The following is a 21,732-nucleotide window of genomic DNA, read 5'->3' as shown; positions in this document are numbered from 1 at the left end:
CAACTGGGGAGTCCAGCTGCATGTAGGTCAGAAGGAGCTGGAGTTGGTATGATGCAGCGTTTAATTTGTAATGAAAGAGGTGCAGGGGTTCAAGCAATTTTTTGGTATTCAAAACTTAAGCAGCAAGCATGGAAGTCCTGGAGCTATGAACTGCCAAGCCCAGAACTGCTGGGGCTCAGTCATGACAAGTTCTAGCACAAATTAAACACTGGAACCATGACCATTTGTATTAGTAGTAGTCACACCCTGGGAAACAGAGGGCATGATGGTGTGGCACGAAGGCTGCATCAAAATCAACTTGGAATGGACACGTTACTTAGAAGTGGTAAACTCACATGAAAATTATTCAAATGCATCAACAATGCTGGTCAAATCTTTAAACCATATAGTCTCACATTCATCTTTAAACCATATAGTCTCACATTCAACACATTACAAATCCTTTTCAGAAAAAAAAAATTAGAAATGGTTTCAAGGAGTTTTCAAAATATTTACCTCCCTTTGCCTCTTAAGTTCAGATTCTCTTAGTGTCCTTTGCCCAATGGACTCAGAACGTCAGAAAGATTTTCCCAACTACATGTTGGAAATCTCTAAAATGTGATGACAGTAAGCTTTCTATGTAGAATAACGTGATGTTTTAAGGTTTGATATTAAGGGGCTCAAAACAAGTTTTAGGATTTGGTATCTCAGAGTAAAAGCCAGTGGCTTACCCACTGAAAAGCTGGCAATACAGCCATTACACAGGGCTACCATAAAATTCCCTGTTTCTAATCTGATGGGTTTCAAGAGAGATACCTGACTTTTAACTTGCCACTGTTCCTAAATTATTCCTAGGCTTCAGATCAGTATAATTTTGTGGAAAATTCCACTTTCATGAGACCAGAGAAAACAGGAAGTTGTTTAAAAATAGAACTAAACGGCTGCTGTCTGGAGGAATTTGAATGTTTGAAGTAATACCATGTTAGCCTGATTAGTGGTGGTGAGATGGCAAACCACATCTGCTAGCCATTATCACACATCCTTTCAATATACCACCACCACTTGTGTTACAGAAGGTATTTTCATAATTGTTTGATACTATTTAATTTTTGTACTATGCATTTCTACTGTTCATAGCTGATTGGAAAAATATTAGTTGTGTGAAATAAATTGTAAATATATATTAGTATATGGAAAAATTTTAAATACTTCATTTAAAAAGATAATGTTTAACAACTGTGCAAAAAACTTAAAAAAAAAATTTAGGTTTAACTCTCAAGGTCAACTGATACTAGACTTACATGACCTCACTTCAAGTTACAGCAGGGAAATCATGTTAGGAAATATGGGTCAAGTAATCAAGCACTAATAAAGATGTAACCTCCAGATTTAGTATTTGAAATATTCTTTGAAATGTGTCACAATTTAGTACTTTCATTCTGATGATGACAATGAAGTGCATCAAATTACTTTAAAGAACCAAAGGCCACTTAAAATTAATATCAATTCAAACGTGAAAGAAAAAAATTACACTAATGTCACATTTTATTTAGCCCATAGCCATTCTGTCCCTCTACATTAAACATGAAAGAAAAAGAGTGGAGAAGGCTTCTTAAGAGTAATGAAATAACTGTCTAAATCAAAATATGCTATTTGAAAAGCTTCATGAAGTTTTTTTTATGGTTACTGACATGGGGCTCCACTGATATAGCATATGATTATCAAAGAGATACAAAGAATAAACTATATGTAAACATAAACTACAGTGCCAAATCCACATCAAGCAGCTGAAGTGACAAACGTGAGTCACTCAAATAGCACACTCATAAGCTTGCGATAAAATTTTAGGTTTTGATACCTCAACTGTACATTCTCATTTAGTTTAACAAAACAAATAGTCATGTAGCACTTTAAATACTAACAAAATAATTTATTAGGTGATGAGCTTTCACAGGGCAGACCCACTTCTTCAGATCTGGAGATAGTGCTGTACCAGAAATGGCATGACGGTTTTATAACACAGAGATTAAAAAAAAATGTAAATAAAAACTGACAAATCTGATAAATAGGACAGAAAGTGGGGGGGGGGAGCAAATTACTTATTAAGTGTCCTGCTTGAGATCACGAAGAATATGAACTATAGGGAAGCTGTCTTTGTAATGCATAAGGTAATTGCTACCTCTATTAAGACTTAGCCTCAAGGTGTTGAATTTGAGCATAAATAGCAGTTCAGATGTCTCCCTCTGGAATCTGGTGTTAAAGTCTCTTTGTTCTAAGTTGCATATTCTCAGGTCTTTAACACTATAGCCTACTCCACTGAAATGCTGATTGACAGGTTTATGTGTATACAGATTCCTCATGTCTGCATGGTGTCCATTCATTCTTTTGCAAAGTGATTGTCCAGTTTGTCCATAGCAGTGGGGCATTGCTAGCACATGATGGCGTATATAACACAGGCTGAGGTGTATGAGCCCCTAATCCTGTAATTAATGTGGTTGGGTCCAGTGATGATATCTCCTGAATAAATATGTGGACAAAGTTGGCAATGGGGTTTGTTGCAAGGAAAAGTTCCAGGATTAATCATAGAGTTATAGAATACTAGGACTGAAAGGGACATCAAGAGGCCATCGAGTCCAGCCCCCTGCCTTCATGGCAGGACCAACTACTGCCTAAACCATCCCTGACAGACATCTATCTAACCGGTTCTTAAATATCTCCAGAGATGGAGATTCCACAACCTCCCTTGGTAATTTATTCCACTGATTAACGACCCTGACAGTTAGGAACTTTTTCCTAATGTCCAACCTAAACCTCCCTTGCTGCAATTTAAGTCCATTGCCTCTTGTTCTATACTCAGAGGCCAAGAAGAACAAGTTTTCTCCCTCCTTCTTATGACACCCTTTTAGATATTTGAAAACCGCTAGCACGTCCTCCCTCAAACTTCTCTTTTCCAAACTAAACAAGCCCAACTCTTTCAGCCTTTCTTCATAGGTCACATTCTCAAGACCTTTAATCATCCTTGTTGCTCTTTTCTGGACCCTCTCTAATTTCTCCACATCTTTCTTGAACTGCAGTGCCTAGAACTGGACACAATACTCCAGCTGAGGCCTAACCAGTGCAGAGTAGACCAGAAGAATGACTTCTCGTGTCTTGTTCATCCCAGAATCATGTTTGCTTTTTTTGCAACAGCATCACACTGTTGACTCATATTTAGCTTGTGGTCCACTATACCCCCTAGATCCCTTTCTCCTGTAGTCATTCCTAGACAGTGTCTTCCCATTCTGTATGTCTGACACTGATTGTTCCTTCCCAAGTGAAGCACTTTGCATTTGTCCTTATTAAACTTCATCCTGTTTACCTCAGTCCATTTCTCCAATTTGTCCAGATCACTTTGAATTATGACCATGTCTTTCAAAGCAGTTGCAACGCCTCCAAGCCTGGTGTCATCTGCAAACTTAATAAGCATACTGTCTATGCCAATATCTAAATCGTTGATGAAGATATTGAACAGAACCAGTCCTAAAACAGACCCCTGCGGAACCCCACTTGTTATACTTTTCCAGCAGGATTGAGAACCATTAATAACTGCTCTCTGGGTACGGTTAGCCAGCCAGTTATGCACCCACCTTATAGTAGTCCTATCTAAGTTGTATTTGCCTAGTTTATTGATAAAAATATTATGTAAGACCATATCAAATGCTTTACTGAAGTCTAGGTATACCACATCCACAGCTGCTCCCCTATCCACAGGGTTTGTTATCCTATCAAAGAAAGCTATCAGATTGGTTTGACATGGTTTGTTATTTACAAATCCATGCTGGCTGTTCCCTATCACCTTACCACCTTCCAAGTGCTTGCAGATGATTTCTTTAATTACCTGCTCCATTATCTTTCCTGGCATGGAAGTTAAGCTGACTGGCCTGTAGTTTCCTGGGTTATTCTCATTCCCCTTTTTACAGACGGGTACTATATTTGCCCTTTCCCAGTCTTCTGGAATCTCTCCTGTCTCCCATGATTTTCCAAAAATGATAGCTAAAGGCTCAGATACGTCCTCTATCAGCTCTTTGAGAATTCTAAGATGCATTTCATCAGGCCCTGGTGACTTGCAGACATCTAATTTTTCTAAGTGATTTTTAACTTGTTCTTTTATATTTCAACTTCTAGCCCTACCCTTTTCCCACTAGCATTCACTATGTTAGGCATTCCTTCACCAGATTTCTCAGTGAAGACCGAAACAAAAAAGTCATTAAGCATATCTGCCATTTCAAAGTTTCACATTGCCGTTTCTCCCTCCTCACTGAGCAATGGGCCTACCCTATCCTCGGTCTTCCTCTTGCTTTTCATGTATTTATAAAAAGCCTTCTTGTTTCCCTTTATGCCTGTAGATAGTTTGAGCTCATTTTGTGCTTTAGCCTTTTTAATCTTGCTCCTGCATTCTTGTGTTGTTTGCCTATATTCATCCTTTGTAATTTGTCTTTGTTTCCATTTTTTATATGATTCCTTTTTTATTTTGAGATCATGCAAGATCTCCTGGTTAAGCCAACGCAGACTTTTGCCATATTTTCTATCTTTCCTTCGCAGTGGGATAGCTTGCTTTTGGGTCCTTAATCATGTCTCTTTGAAAAACTGCCAACTCTCCTCTGTTGTTTTTCCCCTCAGTCTTGCTTCCCATGGGACCTTACCTATCAGCTCTCTGAGTTTACCAAAATCTGTCCTCCTGAAATCCATTATCTCTGCTTTGCTGTTTTCCTGTCTACCCTTCCTTAGAACTGTGAACTCTGTGATTTCATGATCACTTTCACCCAAGCTAGCTTCCACTTTCCAATTCTCCACCAATTCCTCCCTATTTGTTAAAATCAAATCTAGAACAGCTTCCCCCGGGAGCTTTTCCAGCCTTTCGGAATAAAAAATTGTCTCCAATGCAGTCCAAGAACTTATTGGATAGTATATTTGGTATAATTAGTATGGCCTGTGGTTGCTAGTGAGAATTTTCCTGAGGTTAGGTGGTTTTCTGTAGGAGAGAACATGCGTCTCACCCAGGGTCTCTTGGTGTGTAGCATCACGCTCCAGTACCAGTTGTAGGTTGCAGGTGTTTGAGCTGGGGACTATAGGTAATGACAAGTAGTGTTCTGTTATTGACCTTTGTGGGCCTATCTTGAAATAGTTGGTTTCTGGGTATTCTTTGGCCCTGCCAACCTGTCTGTCTGTTACTGCTCCTGGTGGGTAATTAAGTTTTACGAATGCTTGATAGCGATCTCGAAGTTTTTGGTCTCTATCAGTAGGATTGGAGCAGACGGGATTGTATCAAAGGGCTTGACTATAAACAATGGATTGTGTGGTGTGTGCTGGATGGAACCTGGAGGCATGTAGGTAAGTGTAGCTGTCAGAGAATTTAAGTGTGTGTGACAATTTTGGTATTCCAAGTATTTCACAAAAGGAAAGATTAGATACAAATTGAATGTTCATTATACTGGCACAAACCCTTGGCAACAGAATCTGTTTAACTAAAACACAGGAATGAAACAATGAACAACTTATCTTTTTCAGAAACTGCCAGTCCACCAAATGAACTGATAAAGACAATCACAAGACAATGTCAGAAAGGATTAAAAGGCCAAGAGCCCATTCCTGGCAACTCCTGATTTTGCACCTCCATTCAGCCCCTCTTCAGCGCCTGATTTCACAAGCCAACCACTCTCATGTGCTTCTTGAGGAATCATTCTTATATGGATCATTATTAAATTCTAACAACCCAGTTACCTTCTAGCCCCTGCACAGAATTGGATGGAGCTACTAGACAGGCAGCTATGTAGAAAAGAAGGGGACAGATGCTAGCAGGAACAGGTACATCCATACTAGAAAATCCACGTTCCTTCTCTTGGTCACTATGGACCCAAACAATTTTTTATGAGTCAAAAGGAAAGCTTCTGAATACCTCCAAACATATTTCTATTGTTTGTTTTATTATATATTGTATATGTATGCCTTTCAAACAGGCCTGCTGACAGGGTGGGGGGGTGGGCACAAAGGATGCAGGTGCCCCCTGGCCCAGACTTTCAAGGGGGCCTCGAGCTCTAGCTGCCGCTGTTTGCAGAGTAGGAGGGAGCACCCTAAGCTCCACCCCTTCTGCTCTAGGCCCTGACCCTTCCTAGGGACGGAGCTGGCCCTCTCACACCTTGTCCCCATTCCACAGTGGCTTTCGGTCCTGCTGGTTTCAAATAATGATAAGAATCAACCAAACAGGTACTGCTTTTTGTACATTAGTTTTAATTCTGTATTTTTCAATTACATTAAATTCAGTAAATGCGTTAAATTTCATATACAGAGGCATTGCTTACATACTAAATAAGGTTTACTTTTCCATAAGTTAAACATGGGGCTAAAATATAGACGTTTGAGCATCCTTTTAAAGAACTAAGTTGAGCAGAGTACATTTTAAATGAATAATGCATTTTTTGAAATGGAACAAAGTAATACATAGTAGGGTGCATTAATTCCCAGGCATGTAAAATTTACTGTTATGTGGGTGCCTATTCAGAATTTATGCAACTTTTATTTAGGAAATATTTTAATTTAAATTTGCTTATGCTGCTCATCAGAACTACCTTGGCAACGGTCCTTTTAGGAAGTGCCTAGCCCTCTTGTGTGGACTTTAAAAGCATCCACTTGGCAAGAAAAAATATAGAACTTACATTTGTGTTTTCCAAAGAGAAAGGTTCTGTGCATCCTGGACTTCTCATATGCCCTCTGTAAGCTCAGCTTCTGAATCTGCATTCCAGTTTATGGAAGCCATATTTTGTCTTGTACAATCAAAGCCATTTAAATCTCAAAAACTCTTGTTTCAGAACCTCTTTACTCAAATCCATTAAATGAAACCAAACCAATGACAGGTTATTAAATAACAAAACAAGAAGAAAACTCCATAACCACAAACTATGTGGGTAAAAAAATAAAGGAAAGAAGCATTCACTCACAATAAACAAAATATTCCTAATAACCTAATCTCTCCCCATCATCTCTCATTATGATAGACTACACACACAAACAAAGAGCTCCAGGAAGTGAATTTCAGACACCACAGGTCTCTGTGAGAAGCACAGACATTGTGAAATTCTAAGGTTTATAAAACTGAATGTTTTTAAATTGTTCTTTATTAGAGCATAGCTCAAGTCAATGTTAAACCTTCACTCTCTGAAACATTCAAAAGCGCTGATGCTTGCAAGGTGTGAATCATAGAATGCCAGGACGGGAAGGGACCTTGAGAGGTCATCAAGTCCAGCCCCCTGCCCTCGTGGCAGGACCAAATACTGTCTAGACCATCCCTGATAGACATTTATCTAACCCGTTCTTAAATATCTCCAGCGATGGAGATTCCACAACCTCCCAAGGCAATTTATTCCACTGATTGATGACCCTGACAGTTAGGAACTTTTTCTTAATGTCCAACCTAAACCTCCGTTGCTGAAGTTTAAGCCCATTGCTTCTTGTTCTATCCTCAGAGGCCAAGAAGAACAAGTTTTCTCCCTCCTTCTTATGACACCCTTTTAGACATGAAAACCACTATCATGTCCCCCTTTAATCTTCTTTTTTTCCAAACCAAACAAGCCCAGTTCTTTCAGCCTTTCTTCATAGGTCATGTTCTCTAGACTTTTGATAATTCTTGTTGCTCTTTTCTGGACCCTTCGCAATTTCTCCACATCTTTCTTGAAATGCAGCGCCCAGAAACTGGACAGAATACTCCAACTCAGGCCTAACCAGCACGGAGTAGAGCGGAAGGACGACTTCTCATGTCTTGTTCACAACACACCTGTTCATGCATCCCAGAATCATGTTTGCTTTTTTTGCAACAGGATCACATTGTTGACTCATATTTAACTTGTGGTTCACTATAACCCCTAGATCCCTTTCTGCCATACTCCTTCCCAGACAGTTGCTTCCCATTCTGTATGTGTGAAACTGATTGTTCCTTCCCCTAAGTGGAGCACTCTGCATTTGTCCTTATTAAACTTCATCCTGTTCACTTCAGACCATTTCTCCAATTTGTCCAAATCATTTTGAATTTTGACCCTATCCCCCAAAGCAGTTGCAACCCCTCCCAGCTTGGTATCATCTGCAAACTTAATAAGTGTACTGTCTATGCCAATATCTAAATCGTTGATGAAGATATTGAACAGAACCGGTCCTAAAACAGACCCCTGCAGAACCCCACTTGTTATTCCTTTCCAGCAGGTTTGAGAACCATTAATAACTACTCTCTGAGTATGGTTATCCAGCCAGTTTTGCACCACCTTATAGTAGTCCCATCTAAGTTGTATTTGCCTAGTTTACTGATAAGAATATCATGTGAGACCATATCAAATGCCTTACTAAAATCTAGGTATATCACATCCACCGCTTCTTCCTTATCCACATGGCTTGTTATCCTGAATCAAAGAAAGCTATCAGATTGTTTTGACATGATTTGTTCTTTGCAAATCCATGCTGGGTGTTCCCTATCAGCTTACCACCTTCCAAGTATTTGCAGATGATTTCCTTAATTTCTTGTTCCATTACCTTTCCTGGCACAGAAGTTAAGCTGACTGGCCTGTAGTTTCCTGGGTTATTCTCATTCCCCTTTTTACAGATGGGCACTATATTTGCCTTTTTCCAATCTTCTGGAATCTCTCCTGTCTCCCATGATTTTCCAAAAATGATGGCTAATGGCTCAGATACCTCCTCCATCAGCTCCTTGAGTATTCTAGGATGCACTTCATCAGGCCCTGGTAACTTGTAGACATCTAACTTTCCTAAGTGATTTTTAAGTTGTTCTTTTTTATCTTCTAAACCTACCCCTTTCCCACTAGCATTCACTATGTTAGGCATTCCTTCTTCAGACTTCTTAGTGAATACTGAAACAAAAAAGTCATTAAGCATCTCTGCCATTTCAAAGTTTCATGTTGCCCTTTCTCCCTCCTCACTGAGCAATGGGGTTACCCTATCCTCGGTCTTCCTCTTGCTTTTCATGTATTTATAAAAAATCTTCTTGTTTCCCTTTATGCCTATAGCTAGTTTGAGCTCATTTTGTGCTTTAGCCTTTCTAATCTTGCCCCTGCATTCCTGTGTTGTTTGCCTATATTCATCCTTTGTAATTTGTCCTTGTTTCCATTTTTATATGATTCCTTTTTTTTTTTTTTTTTTTTTTTTTTTTGAGATCACGCAAGATCTCCTGGTTAAACCAAGGCGCTCTTTTGCCATATTTTCTATCTTTCCTACACAGAGGAATTGACTGCTTTTGGGCCCTTAATAATGTCCCTTTGAAAAACTGCCAACTCTCCTCTGTTGTTTTTCCCCTCAGTCTTGCTTCCCATGGGACCTTACCTATCAGCTCTCTGAGTTTACCACCAAAATCTGTCCTCCTGAAATCCATTATCTCTGCTTTGCTGTTTTCCCATTTACCCTTCCTTAGAACTGTGAACTCTGTGATTTCACGATCACTTTCACCCAAGCTGCCTTCCACTCTCAAATTCTCCACCAATTCCTCCTTATTTGTTAAAATCAAATCTAGAACAGCTTCACCCCAGTAGGCTTTTCAACTTTCTGAAATAATAAGTTATCTCCAATGCAGTCCAAGAACTTATTGGATAGTCTGTGTGTCGCTGTGTTAGTTTCTCACCATGTATCTATCCAGATAGTTGAAGTTCCTCATCACCACCAAACCCTGCCTGAGAGGCAAAGGGCACTGTTCAATCCATTTGAGCTAGAACAGTCACCTGTGGGTTGGTTTCTGGGTGTGGTGTTTTCCCATGCTAATGCCATGTGACTTCTCTTCTTCTTTCATTAACAGTTTGTTTTCTACATTCAGACTCCGTGCTTGCGAGTGGGGAAGCACTCAAGGGTGTGTGAATTTCACAGTCAACTGGGTGGGGGCTTGAGCCAGTTCTACGTGAGATTGATGAAAAGTAACTCATTTGAGCCAGGCCCTGGTTGTTACCGACTGTTTCTGGCAGAAGAGATACACAAAGATTTAAAATATCTTAAGGCATTGCCATACTTCACCTACTACAATACTGCCTACCTATAACTATAAATGTAGGTAATCTGAGAGAGATGTAATTAAGAAAGGAACAAATATGGCACCAACAGCGGTCATACTAAAAATACCTTTGAGGAAAAAAATTAAGTCCTATATAACCAGGGAAGGATTAACTGAGATAAATGTCAGGAGAAAGGAAATTCCTCACGTGAAGTCTCCACATACTCAAAGGCCAAACTAAAAAGCAACAGAACGTGAGTTTTTGAGCACAACTAATCAATAAAAAGGCAACTTCAACAGGGCCATTTTCAATACACCATTAAGGGAATTAGAAACCCAGGAGCCAATTCAAAATTAATCCATCACTTTATAGGCAGCCAATGTAAAGAACAAAGATGGGTAGGTATAACATGGTTGTTCAAAACAATGAGCAAGACTACTGCTTCAAGTGATATGGGAATAAAGTTACAACTCTAAGGGGGACTGCACAGTACTAGGAGGATAAGACAGCCTACAAATATTATGCACAAACATTCCCAAATACTGCAACTCACCCCACACACGGCTTTCTACAGTTAGCACTGTGCTCACTTTAACAACTCTAAATGGCCTCAGTATTAGCTCTTCTCTATGATCACAGAAAATCACCTTACAGGCAATCTCAGAGGCTTTTGTAATTTATATTTTTTAAATCTTTGTTATCCTCTTAAGAGCTTCCTAAAGCAAGAGGTCATTTTAAACTCTTACTAAACTCCTAGCACCACTAAACCAACTGTTTTATAAAGGCAAGTGTAATTATAACGGCACGTCATTTCCACTACAGCTAAAGGCTCTTCAGTCACTCACATATAAAAGAATCTAATACATCAGGGAAGGGCAGACAAATCAACAGTGGCAATTTTTTTAAAGTGCTTCTACACAAATGCTAGAAGTCTAATAAGATGGGTGAATTAGAGTACCTCGTACTAAAGGAGGAGATTGACATTATAGGCACCACAGAAACCTGGTGGAATGAGGACAATCAGTGGGACACAATCATACCAGGATATAAAATATATCAGAAGGACAGAATAGGTTATGCGGGTGACAGAGTGGCACTGTATGTGAAAGATAATGTAGAATCAAATGAAGTAAAAATCTTAAATGAATCAAAATGTTCCATAGAATCACTATGGATAGTAATTCCATGCTCTAATAAGAATATAGCAGTAGGGATATATTATCGGCCACCTGACCAGGAGAGTGATAGTTACATTGAAATGTTAAGGGAGATTAGAAAGGCTATCAAAATAAAATGCTCAATAATAATAAGGGATTTCAATTATCCCCATATTGACTGGGTGCATGTCACCTCAGGACCAGATGCAGAGACAAAATTTCTCAATGCCTTAAATGAATGCTTCTTGGAGCAGCTAGTACAGGAACTCACCAGGAGAGAGGCAATTCTCTATTGAGTACTGGGTGGAGCACAGGATCTGGTCCAGGAGTTAACTATTACAGGACCGCTTGGGAAGAGTGATCATAACATAATAACATTTAACGTTCCTGTGGGGGGAAAAACACCTCAGCAGTCCAACTCTCTGGCATTTAATTTTGAAAAGGGGAATTACACAAAATGAGAAGGTTTGTTAAACAGAAATTAAAAGGCACAGTGACTAGAGTAAAATCCCTGCAAGCTGCATGGATACTTTTCAAGGACACCATAATAGAGGCCCAACTTAAATGTATACCCCAAATTAAAAAAAAAAAACATAGTAAGAGACCTTAAAAAGAGCCACCATGGCTTAACAACCATGTAAAAGAAGCAGTGAGAGATAAAAAGGCATCTTTCTAAAAGTGGAAGTCCAGTGTAGTGAGGTAAATAGGAAGGAACATAAACACTGCCAAATTAAATGTAAAAATATAAGAAAAGACAAAAAAGATTTTGAGGAACAGCTAACCAAAAGCTCAAAAAGTAATAGCAAAATGTTTTTTAAGTATATTAGAAGCAGAAAGCCTGCTAAAAAACCAGTGGGGCTTCTGGATGATTGAGATACAAAAGGAGCAATCAAGGATGATAAAGCCATTGCAGGGAGACTAAATTATTTCTTTGCTTCAGCCTTCACAGCTGAGGATGTTAGGGAGATTCCCAAACCTGCACTGTCCTTTGTGGGTAATGAATCTGAGGAACTTCTGAGACTGAAGTGTCATTAGAGGAGGTTTTGGAACAAACAGGAGAACTTAACAGTAACAAATCACCAGGACCAGATGGCATTCACTGAAGAGTTCTGAAAGAACTCAAATGTGAAATTGCAGAATTATTAACTGTGATTTGTAAGCTATCCATTAAATCAGCTTCTGTACCCAAGGACTGGAAGATGGCCAACATAACACCAGTATTTTAAAAGGGCTTTTAGAGGCAACCATGATAATTACAGACTGGTAAGTCTAACATCAGCACTGGGAAAATTAGCTGAAAAATATTAAAGAATAAAATTGTCAGACACGTAGAAGAACATGATTTGTTGGGTGAAAGTCAACATGGTTTCTGTAAAGGGAAATCATGTCTTACTAAATGTATTGAAATTCTTTGAAGGGGTTAACAAACATGCAGACAAGGGGGATACAGTAAATATAGTATACTTAGATTTCCAGGAAGCCTTTGACAAAGTCCTTCACCAAAGGCTTTTGTGTAAGTTAGGTTGTCATGGGATAAGAGGGAAGATCCTTTCATAGATTGAGAACTGAGTTAAAAGACAGGAAACAAAGGGTAGGAATAAATGGTATATTTTCTGAATGGAGAAAGGTAATGAGTGGTGTCCCCCAAGGGTCAGTCCTAGGACCAATCCTATTTAACTTATTTATAAATGACTTAGAGAAAGGGGTAAGTAGTGAGGTGGTAAAGTTTGCGGATGATACTAAACTGTTCAAAATAATCACAAGATGAAAGCAGACCATGAAGAACTTCAAAAAGATCTCACCAAACTGAGTAATTGGGCAACAAAATGGCAAATGAAATTTAATGTGGGTAAGTGTAAAGTAATGCACAATGGAAAAAATAATCCCAAGTATACATACAATATGATGGGGGCTAATTTAGCTACAACTAATCAGGAAAGAGATCTTGGGGTTATCATGGATAGCTCTCTGAAAACATCCACGCAGTGTGCAGTGGTAGTCAAAAAAGCAAACACGATGTTAGGAATTATTAAAAAATGATAGAAAATAAGACAAAGAATATCTTACTGCTCCTATATAAAACTATGGCATGCCCACATCCTTGAATACTGCATACCAATGTGGTCTCCTCACCTCAAAAAAAGATATGTTGGCATTACAAAAGGTTCAGAAAAGGGCAAATAAATTATTAGAAATTTGGAATGGGTCCCATATGAGAAGAAGCTAAAGAGACTGGGACTTTGCAGTTTAGAAAAGAGGAGATTGAGAGGGGGATATGATAGACATATGTAAAATCATGAGCGGTGTGGAGAGGGTAAATAAAGAAAAGTTATTTACTTGTTCCCATAATATAAGAACTAAAGGACACCAACTGAAATTAATGGGTAGCAGGTTTAAAACTAATAAAAGAAAGTTCTTTTTCACACAGCGCACAGTGTACCTGTGGAACTCCTTGCCAGAAGAGGCTGCAAAGGCTAGGACTATAACAGAGTTCAAAGAAGAGCTAGATAAATTCATGGAGGTTAGGTCCATAAAAGGCTATTAGCCGGGGGGTCGGAATGGTGTCCCTGGCCTCTGTTTGTCATAGGCTGGAGATGGATGACAGGAGACAAGTCACTTGATCCACCCACTCTGGGGCACCTGGCACTGACCACTGTCAACAGATTGGATACTGGGCTAGACAGACCTTTGGTCTGACCCAGTAATGGCCATTCTTATGTATTTGATCATTTCAGAACAAGGCAGTAGTTTTACAGCTTATTTCAAAGGAAGCATTGCCACTTTCTGAGGGAAGGGGTTGGAAAGGACATTTATAAACAACCCAGAAAAGGTACTGAAGGGCAGTAAAGAAAGGGCAGGTCTATGCTTCCTCTGAAGTTCATCTAACTTATGTTGTTCAGGGTTGTGAAAAAACCCTCTTTCTCCTCCCTGAATGACACAAATTTTGCACTGTCCACGCTGCTCTATGGCAGACACAGTTTCCACTCCTCATGGAGATGGGGCAGTTATGCTCTCCCATTGGCACAGCATGAGTGTAATGTTAGCTCCAGTGCAGACTTGCCCTCACTGACGTAACACAATTCCAAATGCCACTGCACTCAACATGATTACATGAGACTGAGTCATCAGTGTTGATTACAGATTGAATGAGAAAAATTCATTTTTAAATTTATATTCACAAGGTTAGACCCAGATCCTGCACTTGAATCCATGGAGCTGGCTCCTGTGACTGCATGGAGACCCAGAAAAGTCACTAAGCTCTGCTGCATGGATCAGATTGCAGGATCTCAGCTTTAGTCTGTGCAAGCAAACAATTGCCTTCAGAACAGTTCAGGAAATGAAAGCTGAAAATAAAACAAAATAAGCCTTTATAACTGATAAATAGGTGAAGCAAATGCAGCTGAACTGATAAAATATTTGCATTATGGTTGCAATAATATCTCCATAAGGTATTCATCAGAAAGTATCCTTGTGTCCATACTTCAAGTTTATGCTCTCACATGAGTAATACGTAGGGGTCGTCAGCTATCCCTCTGAGAATATTACTCACTGAGTGTGGGTGCATCAAACTTTTGTACAAATTCCCCTTCTAATTAAATTCATATCCAAAAATCAGGAGAATTATCCATAAATTACATTATCCATAAAGCTCCTAACCCAAATTCATATGCTCAAATAAACCCAAATTGGCTCCTAACCCAAATTCATATGCTCAGCACTTGAGAGGATTTTTATGGGGTACAAGATAGGAGGCATTTCAACTGAATCTAGTGCTAAACTGTTCTTCCATGGCTCCATTGGCTTGACAACATAATGCTGTAATTGCAAAGCCAGTCAGATTCACAAGAGGGGAACAGGTTCTGCTCTATTTGGACACTTGAAATGAAATCTGCACCACACCCTGCAGTTGCCTATGTTTGTATATTAAATTTTCATTTACAGTTCAGGCATTAAAATAGACTTCAGGGATGACTGGTTCTTCTAGACCTTTGACCTTTTAACCTCTATGTATGGTCCGAGTGCCAGTAAAACTTTTTAAAGTCACTAAGGCTGTGTCTGCCCTGGCACAAATCTTCGAAATAGCCATATTTAGAAGATTACTAATGAGGCGCACGGCTCGGCACAGCTACACAGGAGTCCTTTTCGAAAAGGACCCCGCACCTTTCGAAATCCCCTTATCCTGCTTACTGATCGGAATAAGGGGATTTCAAAAGGTGCGGGGTCCTTGCGAAAAGGACTCCCATGTAGACGCTCCGAGCCATGTGCTTTCGAAGCGCTGCAGCCAGAAGCATCCTAATGCTAATGAGGCGCTGAATATTCAGTTCAGCGTCTCGTTAGTAATCTTCTAAATATGGCTATTTCGAAGATTTGTGCCCGGGCAGACACAGCCTAATAGTCCAACTTACAACAGCTTCATTAACAAATAAATGAAGATGCAGAGCTTTATCATTTAGGTGATGGTTGGTAGCATTAGCTGGTCTTTTGTTAATTCACAGGCGGCATGGTTTTGAGCAAGCTCCCACCTGCATGGGGGAGGAGGAGTGCAGCTGAGCTCCTGCCTTGCACGCCAATGAAAATCACCTCATGTGCCACTCTTGGCACGCATGCCAGGGGTTGCTGACCCCTGTTCTAGACCAGTGAAATCAGGAACTCTTAAATACCGTACTAGCTGGAATATGATAGTGCAGATAGTACAGATAACAAAACAAATATCATCAGTGGGATTTTTGCATTTGCACAGCTACAGACAGACTTCCCATAGATTTGTTGCTGCATTTATATTTAATATGTTTAAAACAGAGATCAAGTAGACTTCAGAAGTGCTGCTGAAATATTTATAAAACCACAAAGAAGCTATGTAACTGGAAGAGAGAAAAATAAAACAATTCACACATGGGATCAAATATACAAGTCTAGCTTTTAACCTGATGGTTTCTCCACTATACAACTGGGTGCACTGCCAGCATGTCACAGATGTGCAACACCTTAGCTGGCAAGAGGGGAAAAAGTGATTAGAAGAGGGTGCAATAACGTAATTCTGTCCTTAACACGTTCATCCCCAAATACTCATGCACATGTTTCATACAAAGGCATCCTTAACAGTACAGCCCTCCTGTATTGCAAATGAGTTTATAACAAGTTTCTCCCCTTCATGGAAATATCAGCAAAACACTTTTTCAAATAAATAAATAAAAATTAATAAAAATTAATTAAATAAAATTAATAATAAAAATAATTTGAGATATCACCAAGTAAAAGCAAATTATGCTGGAAAAGATACTATATAGACACCAGTTCATCTGAATAGTAAATGTGATAACACAGTCCACTGACCCTTTCTCACTGTTGTTCTTTTATACAGACAGACATAAGATAAGCATGTAAGTGCTTTGCTGATTGGGGCATATAATTCTATACACTCCTCTTTCAAAACCAGGAAACAAAAACTTATTCAAATCCTCTGGTATAGAACAATATTGCTTTATTGCCTGTGTATGGGGTGGTTGCAGTAGCAAACTTCAGTTCTGAATTTCTCTACATTTCTGATTTTGCCATTCTTAAAACTAAATGAAAAATGTGTACAATATCTACTACAGCACTGCAAAATCTGAAGATTTGACCTGTGTGTACTGATAATTTAAAAATAAACTGAGGGTTAAAAGACTGAAATACTTACCTATGCCTGCTATTATTTTATAAAGATGATTTGCTGAAAAATGGATTAACAGGAACAGAAAATCAACTGTGACCAAAGTCATACAAAGGACAACAGAAACCCATTCTTCTAAACCTTTTCCTAAAAAAGAGAGAAAATAATTGTAATGCAATCTAAATGGAGAGGAGGACGGAGGAGGATACCATAGAAAAAGATGTTGGAAAGAAAGAAATGAAGAAGGAAAAGAAGGAGAAACAAGTATATTACAAACTCCATTTGTCCTACTGAAAAAATTTGTCCTTCTGATGCAAATTCCTATTAAATCTTGCCCAGAACACAGCTGTTAAAGGTATGGAAAAGAGTGCATCAGAAAAAAAAAGGGAAATAATCAATTATAGCCAGCAAAGTCTTCTCTTCAAGGTGTAATGTTTACAATGAAGAAAAATGCTCGGGTATGGAACTTGACTATCCCAAAGATAGTCTTTCATGAAGACTCTCATTATGAAAGCAATCAATTACAATACTTCACTTCGCGTATCCGCATAAAGGCTTCAGCAGAACTGAAGTTAACTTGTTCACTGTAGGCAGGTCTACATTAGAGGAGAAAACTGACATAAGAGATGCAACTCCAGTTACAAGAATAGTGTAGCTGGAGTAGGTATCTTTGGTTGAATTTCTTCCCTGTCCTCAGAGTGGGAGGTTGACAGGAGAAACTCTCCTACGGACTTCCCTCATTTCTTGCGACTTCTAGAAGTACCAGGGAAATGGGGACTCCTTCAGCATTTGGTTTAGCAGGTTCATACAACATCCATTAAAGCAAACCCTGCAAGATCCACTTCTAAGCTACGTCTACACGTGAATGCTACATCGAAATAGCTTATTTCGATGTAGCGACATCAAAATAAGCTATTTCGATGAAAAACGTCTACACGTCCTCCAGGGCTGGTGCCGTCGACGTTCAACATCAAAGTTGGGCAGCACTACATCAAAGGAGGCGCTGCAGGGGAGCGTCTACACACCACAGCGGCCCACATCAAAATAAGGGTGCCAGGAACAGCTGCAGACAAGGTCACAGGGCGGACTCAACAGCAAGCCACTCCCTTAAAGGGCCCCTCCCAGACACACTTGCACTAAACAGCACAAGATCCACAGAGCCGACAACTGGTTGCAGACCCTGTGCATGCAGCATGGATCCCCAGCTGCAGCAGCAGCAGCCAGAAGCCCTGGGCTAAGGGCTGCTGCACACGGTGACCATAGAGCCCCGCAGGGGCTGGAGAGAGAGCGCCTCTCAACCCCTCAGCTGATGGCCGCCATGGTGGACCCTGCTATTTCGATGTTGTGGGACGTGGATCGGCTACACATGCCCTACTTTGACGTTCAATTTCGAAGCAGGGCGCTATTCCCATCTCCTCATGAGGATAGCAACTTCAACATGTCGCCGCCTCATGTCGATTTCAACTTCGAAATAGCGCTCGCCACATGTAGACGTGGCGGGCGCTATTTTGAAGTTGGCGCGGCTACTTCGAAGTAGCCGGCACGTGTAGACACAGCTCTAGTGTGTCACCAAGCCTTTAGGAGCAAGGTCATGCTCAAGCAATCCAGGATAGGTCTACACAGCAATGTTGTTGTGAAATAAATATGTGCTCATCTACACAACACAACCACTATTTCAAGATTTTTTTGAAATTTGTAAAGCTCACTCCATGAGGAATAGTGCCTATTTTGAAATAGGTATTTCGAAATAGGGGCTGTATAGACAGGGAATAGGGGCTATTTCAAACTAAATTATTTCAGAGTAACTTATTTTAAAATGAAGCTGCTGTGCAGACATAGTATTTCATCTTAGAGCCCCTGGAGCAGTGCTGGAGCAGTGTTTCCAGGGGCTGTAATCTGAAACTCACTCTATTGTGTGTCAACATGCTATTTCAAAATAATTTTTGCCTATTTTGGAGATTGTCTGTAGTGTAGACACATTATTCCAGAATAGTTTATTGTGGAACAACTCTGGAGTAAATCTGTAACGTACGCATACCCCATCAGAAGATGTAATAGAAGTCCTTAGTCTTGCCCTGGGTTCCACTGTACTTTTCCTATTTTCTCCACGAGATGTTTTCCAAGAAGCTGAAAGAAGAGAGACATCTTATTACTTTGGTCAATTAGATTTCAAGAACCCCACATTATAAAAAAGGAGACTAGCCTCTACCCTCAGCTTATCATCTCTCTCATGATGTCATGGGGAAAAAAGTGCTAGGACTTATTCATTAAAACTGTGTTTTCTACTCCTGTAAAATAAATCCTAAATAAATCAAATTTTGCATATGAGAGAGTGGATCAGGTGTGAACCCAAGTGTAAACATCAGTCACAGATGAGATCTTTTGCAGTGCCGTGGTATCAAATCTTGTCTTCCCACAGTCTAGTATCACCTCAGATTACCTATGCAGAGAGAAGAGCCACGAGTTTTAGCTGCCTCAGCTTTGAGAGAGGGGGAGGCAAGGGGGCGGACAGCTGCAGCAGTGTGGCTTCTCCCCACCTTCCCCTAGCTGTGGGAGCCTGGGAAAAGTCGTGCCTGGCTCCCACTTGGTTCTCAGCTTCCCTGCACTTGCAGGACCTAGGAAACTGATTAGCACATGGCCGGTCAGTTTCCCCGGTCCTGCTAGCAGCTGGGAGACAGAAACCAGGCTGCTGCCTGGTTCCTGGCTCCCCTGCGCTGGTGGTCAGTTTCCTGAGTGCTGGACAGTTTCCCGGGTCTCGCAAGCATCAGGGAGATGGCAACGAGGCAGCAGCCTGGTTCCCAGTCCCTGCCACTCTCGGAGTCAAGAAACTGATCAGCCCGGATGAGCTAGTCAGTTTCCTGGCTCCTGCATGCACAGGAGAGCTAGGAACCAGGAGGCTGCCTGGTTCCTGTTTCCTCCAACCGGCCTAAAATTTTAGTTATGTGGGGGTTGCGAGGAACACAATCCCCACATAACTCGGGGGTCTACCGTACTCCACTTCCTTCAACTCCAAGTTTGGCTCCAGGCCATAAACATCCTGCTCCCAAGATTCATTCCCACCTGGCCTCCAGCTGCTACAGAATCTCCTCTTGGGTTTGTGGCCCATTTTCCTCCTCAGCAGGAGGTTTAGAGCAGCAGAACTATTATGGTTAACAGGCTGCTCATCTCACGAATCCACAAGTTGCCCAACTTCCAGCTTCCACCTCAGACATCCCTTGAGCCATTCAGGATGATAGATCTAGACATAGGAAGGTCTATAATTAATTTACCTGCTTTAAAACACTTAAAGGATGCACAGAATTTAGAAACTATGCACAGATGGTATAAAAATCAGCATAGCACCTTTGAACTCATTGGAGTGATCCTGACTGACACCAGACAGTGATCTAGCTTAAATAATCAAAAACCTCCACTACATTGCATCTGGCAAAGCAGGTCTTTGCCCACAAAAGCTTATGCTCCAAAATGTCAGTTAAGTCTATAAGGTGCCACAGGACTTCTCGTTGTTTAATCAAAAATATTAATTCTCGGACAAACTCAGAGGGCGATAGCAAAGTGAGGGCAGATGACAGTCCATTCCATAATTCAGAGTATGTAAGGACTAATGGCCTCAACTAACAAAAACTCCTCTGGCATCTTCTGGGAAAATTACCTCACATGCTAAGAGTACAGGAAAAGTTAAACTATTATTAACTAACATCAATATTGAATTTGAAGGTGAGCCCAGAAATTAGTTAACTCATTTCACAGGGTCTTTACAGTAGGTATTCAACTGACTTGCTAGAAATATAAATGTCTTAATAGCTACATCTTCTTATTACAGTGGGTGCCATCAGCTCTTTGTCAGTTACTGAATTCAGGTTAGACAGGTTTGCTGACTTTATAGAAGACTTCACAGAAAGCGAGAACCTAATTCTGCTCCCATTGATTTCAATGATTCATGATTAAGCCTTTTAATGCAAAATTAAAATGTGAATGTTGCAGATACCTGTTAAGAAATTTAGAAGCTTTAATTGCACAAGAACCCACAGCATTTAAGCACAGGAAACTGGTGCCATAAATGGGCTAAACACAGCATCATAGCATCAACCTTCAAGTGCTCACTAGTGTGTAGATTTGGAATTAAGTTTGAACATTGCATATAGTATATTACTAAATCACACACAGTGTAGTACAAGCAATTCTCTACCACCTAATCTACTAAAATAATTTATGTTCATAAAGTTTAACTGAACAGCTGGGAGACTCCTGCACATTTGATCCCTCTCAAAGAACTCTTGTCATGCAAGTCACTAATATAAATGACATTCGGGCAGGTTTTAGACTACAGGTTGAACCTCTCTAATCTGTCACTCACTGGTCCGTGGTCCAACATGATTTTTAGTTAGCCAGATGTCCACTTGCCATGTGTGTGGCCAAGTTTTCCATGGCCCCATAACATTTGTTTACAGTCACTAGCCCTGGCTCTCAGTGTTCTGTTCTGTTATTTACCCTTAAATGTTATCCAAGGTCCCAGTAATCAGTGGAAGTGCTCATAATGCTGCTAGACAATACTGGCCTCCCATGGTTCAGCAAATTTTTTAGTTTGGCACCAGCCAAGTCCCTAGGATGCCAGACTAGAGAGGTCCAACCTGTAGTAGAAGATTCAGAGTTTTAAAAATAAATCCACATTATTTCAGTGTGAAAGACAACAAACATACTATATAGATTGTTTACCATTTCTTATGCACAGATACATTTTATGGCAGTCATAAAATTCATTAAAAAAGCATTAAATAAGAGACCAGCCATAACACAATCTGTTACTCCTCAGAGTGATTAAAATATGATTTTGCCATACTGAAGCACTTTCTCCCCTTTGCAGTCAGCAACGCCTTTTCTCCTAACTGTATTCATATTTGTTTTAACAGATTATTTGTTCATCAACATATTG

The 21,732-nt window shown here is 40.1% G+C and overlaps 1 protein-coding gene across 1 annotated transcript in view; it reads right to left on the bottom strand.

The window, feature by feature from the left end:
• LOC142020884 (plasmanylethanolamine desaturase 1-like) overlaps nucleotides 1-19,905 on the bottom strand; it is a 61,058-nt gene extending 41,153 nt beyond the window's left edge. Inside the window, exons 1-2 of the mRNA XM_075009127.1 lie at nucleotides 19,788-19,905; nucleotides 16,827-16,946 (exon numbers count right to left, since the gene is read on the bottom strand). Coding sequence (XP_074865228.1) covers nucleotides 16,827-16,946; nucleotides 19,788-19,905 — 238 coding nt within the window. The remainder of the gene's footprint in view (nucleotides 1-16,826; nucleotides 16,947-19,787) is intronic.
• Between the last annotated feature and the right edge of the window lie 1,827 nt (nucleotides 19,906-21,732).

This window comes from Carettochelys insculpta, chromosome 14, assembly GCF_033958435.1.
Source record: "Carettochelys insculpta isolate YL-2023 chromosome 14, ASM3395843v1, whole genome shotgun sequence".
NCBI classification, from domain to species: domain Eukaryota; kingdom Metazoa; phylum Chordata; order Testudines; family Carettochelyidae; genus Carettochelys; species Carettochelys insculpta.
This window is presented reverse-complemented; position numbering and strand designations above follow the sequence as displayed.